General features: G+C 48.5%; 2 protein-coding genes across 4 annotated transcripts in view; one reads left to right on the top strand and one right to left on the bottom strand.

Moving 5' to 3' along the window:
• LOC126572102 (diuretic hormone class 2) overlaps positions 1 to 1,593 on the bottom strand; it is a 7,598-nt gene extending 6,005 nt beyond the window's left edge. The window contains exon 1 of the mRNA XM_050231152.1: positions 1,151 to 1,593. Within this exon, the coding sequence (XP_050087109.1) occupies positions 1,151 to 1,175 (25 nt within the window). The 5' untranslated portion in view covers positions 1,176 to 1,593. The remainder of the gene's footprint in view (positions 1 to 1,150) is intronic.
• A 1,921-nt stretch (positions 1,594 to 3,514) lies between these two features.
• The window catches only part of LOC126581748 (uncharacterized), a 1,680-nt gene continuing 194 nt past the window's right edge, over positions 3,515 to 5,000 (top strand). The window contains exons 1-2 of one of the 3 annotated variants that reach the window (XM_050245616.1): positions 3,515 to 3,748; positions 3,976 to 5,000. The exon at positions 3,976 to 5,000 is cut by the window's right edge and continues 194 nt beyond it. In XM_050245616.1, coding sequence (XP_050101573.1) covers positions 4,164 to 5,000 — 837 coding nt within the window. In that variant the 5' untranslated portion in view covers positions 3,515 to 3,748; positions 3,976 to 4,163. Of the gene's footprint in view, positions 3,749 to 3,822; positions 3,866 to 3,975 lie in introns of those variants that run through there. The other 2 variants (XM_050245617.1, XM_050245618.1) reach the window with 2 other exon arrangements.

Raw genomic sequence — 5,000 nt, forward strand, 5'->3', positions numbered from 1 at the left:
CCAGCTTCCGTGCATCTCTACAACTCTACAACTGAATTCGATTTTTGTAGAATGAGGAGATATATGCCTGCTGAAAAACGACACCCTCCAGAGAGTCTACAATTTTCCAGAAGTTTTAAGTCACCTGATGCACCACACGCCAGCAGGGGGCGACTTTTTGCAGAGTGCAAATTCCATAGAAAATTGCAACTGGTTCCAATATAAGCAGCTGATATAGATTTTTCATGCTCGCCTCAGAATGAACGACGCGAGTTTGTGAATACTTTAAAATAGATTTTGTCTAATCTTAAGGCAGCATATTCATGCTATGCATCAGGAATGAAGACAAACACAAGAAAATAGAGCATCCCCGCGGGAGTTGAAAACGGCGTGGCCGCAAAACCCGCTTCGGGGCAAAACAAAAGGTTTTCTGGTACGGAAATGTTCAAAATATTTGCCGCAGCTCTTCGTTACCTCCTTCCCATCACCAGCCGAACGCAACCCCGGGCATTCGGTTACACATTCCAGGCCGCCGAGTCCTCAGCAGCATGTCACAGCAGGAGAATGTTAAATCGTTCATCCTAACCAGCAAACCAGCTAACCGAAACAGGAGCAAAACCAAGCCGACACGACGAATCGGACGGACTTGGCTTGTAAGCTTTAGAAGCAAAAAAATGTACTTCCCTGGAAACCATTGTTTTAAAACCATTAGTAACTGGAACCGGCGGCTGGACACGGTCCCTACCCTTCTTTTCTGCAACAAGCACAGTTTGCCTGAGGATGTTTTTCTTCCATTGCTCCCGACACCAACCGTGTTTCAAAATATTACACAGCTACTCCTTCCGGTGACGGTCGGTGTCCCAGTCGGTGGGACATAACGAAAAGAAAACCGATGAAAAGGAAACAATAGAAGCTGCGCGCTGCTAGTCCCCTAACAAGTGTAAAAAGGACACTTGACAGCATTTAATTTTGCATGTCGCTTGCACGTGAATTGAAACCATATGCAGCTTCATTCGCGCAAATACCCGAGAATGAAGTAACATTTCTTGGTGCATGCTGCTCAACAAGAATCCATGATCCACGAGTCCCCGGATTAAAGAGTCTCAATTGTAGGGAAGTAGAATGTGCGATAAGGTAAAAGAAATAGGCTTTAGTGCCAAGATATGCTTACATAGCATCCTGCTGTTTCCTGACATCCACTGGCAGAACGGTTTTCCGGAACGGCTGATTAGCAGGTTCTGTGGCCGAAGCAGCGACGGCAGCAGCGTTGAAATCACTAATTTAACAACTGTTGCACACACTAACACACAGCATCCGAGATGGTTCTCTTGGTTTACACCGTGTCCCAATCCGCTCCACGGATTGTTCCTGCACTCCTCCGTAATCCTCGCACAACGGGGGGGTTGCCCTTCACTTGCGTTTGTGGTTCGGGCGTATTTTACTTTCGTTTTTTAAACTGTAAGAACTGATTCCGTCTTCTTGGCACTTCCGTGGGATTCCGTGGCTCCCAGCTTCACACGGGCTTCCCTGCGAGGTCTGGCGTGTCCGAGTCTGTTGTTCTGGCTCTAGCACGTGCTTGTGGCGCACTTCATACAACAGCGAGTCATGGTAGGTGCACCAGTTCGGTACCCTATATTTATAGTGCTCCGGATACTACGGGCTGCCAACGGAGTGTTGCTTCGGGCCAGCAGATTGTGCGTGCATGTGTGTCGTTCGGTCGGGTGGTCGGTCGATGGCGTTGGGTCGAGGACGAAATCTCCACAACTCTACAGGTAGTCCTTTCTCGGGGGTGTTGAGCGGTACCAAGTACGATGGCCTTCGGGGCGGCGGGCAGGACGGTACGGTACGGTTGCGATTCGTGGCGGGAGACCACCGCAAACCGCCGGTCCACGTTTCGACCCCCCCCCCCCCCCCCCCCCCCAGCCCGGCCGCATAACACCCGCGTGTGTATGTGTAGGCCGGAAGGGCCAATCATACACATAGATAAGGCTTTATCACGACCAAATTAAGAGTTTGCGCAGACGGCAGCTGTTCACCGTTAATACATTCCGCTCCGAGGGCCCCCGCACGCGCTCGTGTGTAGAGGAACAACAACACCGCATGCAGGGCAGGCAGAGCAGGAGGGCTTTTGAGTAAAAAGCTAAGGAGCAGGAGCAAAAACCTGGAGACTGCTGTAGAGACAGACCGAGGAATTGAAGGAATGAAAAATGAAGACCAGGGAGACACCAGCGAACCGTGGTAGTGGATTCACCATCCTCGTAAAGGATGCATACACCCCCCCGGAGTGCATCTTCGTGGATCTGTTCGAGGGATGAATTGGGTTTACTGTTGGAAAGCGAGCTGCATATGACCATTTCATACCATCCTCAAGTCAATACGTCATCCCGTCAGCATTTTCCCATGATTTCCATTCTTCGAAAGGGCAGCTGTTCCTTTGGGACGCAGGAAAATCATCGAAAGGAACACATTTCATCTTTCCTCAGGGTTCGTTCGTGGCGAAGGACGGGCAAGAGTTGGACGCTATGTGTCACCTTGGACTGGCAGGACTCCCACCGCCACATCGTAGCCGTAGGATCGCTTCATTCATTGCCATTCCATTTCCTCCGGGAAGATCGTATAGTCCAGGGACGAAGACATGCTCTGTAGGACGCAGAAGAAGCCAGAAGTTACAAGCAACGGTCCGACGATGTTGCGGGCCCATCGGACCGACGTAGGCGACGGAGTATACCTTTTACGCACACCGGGACGTTGGGCTGGATGAAAATTTAATTTTCCCTTCATTACGCGTTACCGACGAGAGAGTCACCCGGTTGGGTACGGGCGGACGGGTGAAACGATTTGGGACCAACTCCTGGTAGGTGACCAGAGGGGGTTGGCTTGGTCCCGCTGGTTAAGGCAACAGCGCGTGGAGACCTGGATTCCCTCGGCCGACCCTTCTTTTCCACGAAGCCGGCCCAGATGAACCTGCCAAAAAGGAGAAGGGGACAACGGCGGTCCGTGAGTAATGATTCTCTTCGTTGGTGCGTCTTTTACATAAATCCATCTTACTCCGCGCCAAGAAAACCGAAGGCCCAACATAAGGCGACGACAGCTGAAGATTCTCACCATATTGCACGAAACGCGGTTTTGCGGCATAGATCACTTGAAATGATCACTATCACGTAGAAAAGGAAATTTATAAAACACTGTTAGTCGAACACAGGAAATGCAAGAAAGCGAACAGAATGGAAAAATGCTTACTGTGATCTTCAGACACCGGCGGTGATCTTCCGCAGCTACAAAAATCGCTAGTTTGCGTAAATTTAAATCTTTGGCCTCCAGGATTTTGTTATTTCTCACACGCGTCAGTGAAACTTGAGAAAATCATAAATTCAATCATTTCATAATTTTGCGCTTCTTTGGGCCTTTGCTGTTCCTATTACTTTCTTTTCACCACTTCAGTGTGGCAACCCTGGTTCCGGTTCGATTTTGACAAATCGAGAACAAATCGTTTCGTGAAAAAAGTCGCCATTTGCAAAAGAGCCTCGACCGGTGTGCGATCGTTTTTTGGACCAGCGCGATACAGAGTGAAAAATCTGTGGAATCAATCGAACGGAAAAGACAATTGTGTGGATATTCTGGCTAAGCAACTCTCGGCTACCCAAGCGTCCGCTAAATAAATAATCGGCCTGGTGCGTATTGTTTACTCTCCGGCTCAGTGTGGGCGCGAAGTGGTTAATTTGTCACAACCTCGACTTGCGACAAGCTATTACGTTAAAACAATATTACTGTAAGTTGAAAAAGTGCAATTTTGTCTAAATATTGCATCATACTGCACACACTTCTTTGGGACTTCTTCCTGCCTCCCAGCCCACGGGTCCACTTACCAGCGGTTGCTTGTTTCTTTGTATGATTCCCAGAAGAAACAAAAGCCGGCCTCCGACTTGCGTGCTCTATCCCACTCCCACCCGTACATTTCCTTAATTTCTTGCTCCGTTCTCTTTCTTCCGATTTTAGGAATTGTGACGGAACGAGAACAAAGGGTCCCGCGAAGAAATCACGCGCCATTTGCAGAAAAGCCTTTCTCGAAGTGAGATCGTTTTTGGACAAGCGCGATAGAGTGGAAAACCTGTGAAGCTACCTGATCGACCGGAAAGGACATTCGTGTGGATATTTCCGTTAAATAAGCTGAAAACTGTTACCAAATGATGCCGCAACCTATTGCAGCTCCAGAGAGTGGTGCGACGCAACCAAAAATTGCATCAACTACACCGAGTGCAAAAACGGCATCACCTTCTATAATGCAAGTGATGGAGCGTTTCGATCAGAGTGGCATCAAGTGGAAGAAGTGGTTGCAGCGCTTCGAAAATGCTGTGGAAGTGAGCGGAGTTTCTAAAGTCGTGAAACCGAAAGTGCTGCTGCACTGCATCGGCGCAAAGGCGTACGACGAGTTGACCGATCTCGTAGCACCGGCTAAGCCGGAATCCATGCAGTACAACGAGCTGGCGGAAATTCTGACGAAGCACTTCGAACCCGAGCGGCTCGAAATGGTGGAATTGTGGGCGTTCCGCAGCCGAACTCAGCAGAATGAAGAAAGTATCAAGGATTACGTTCAAGCATTGCTACACATGGCGAATGATTGCGGCTTTGGTGACCATATTCAGAAGGCGGTACGGAATCAGTTCGTTTTTGGGATTCGGAATGAAAAGGCCCGGCTGAGATTGCTGCAAGAAAAGCAATTGACGCTAGAAAAAGCGAAGGAAATAGCGATGGGTATGGAGGCTGTTGAAGAGGAAGAAAAGAAGAGTAAGGTGCTTGGGAAAAACAAGAAATTCGAGACAACGATCAATTTTCCTCTAGTAAATATGTATTCATCGTGGAAACAGGCAATCGATAAATTTATTGATGATTTACTTAACGCCATGTCAGATTACTATGAGAAAAACAACGGTGTTGCATTAGACTGTTCATATAACATTGAAGGGAATAATCTATATCTTACTATCGAACCGAAAAAGGTTGACGGAAAGAAAAAGCCAGGT

This window comes from Anopheles aquasalis, chromosome 2, assembly GCF_943734665.1.
Source record: "Anopheles aquasalis chromosome 2, idAnoAquaMG_Q_19, whole genome shotgun sequence".
Classification (NCBI taxonomy): domain Eukaryota; kingdom Metazoa; phylum Arthropoda; class Insecta; order Diptera; family Culicidae; genus Anopheles; species Anopheles aquasalis.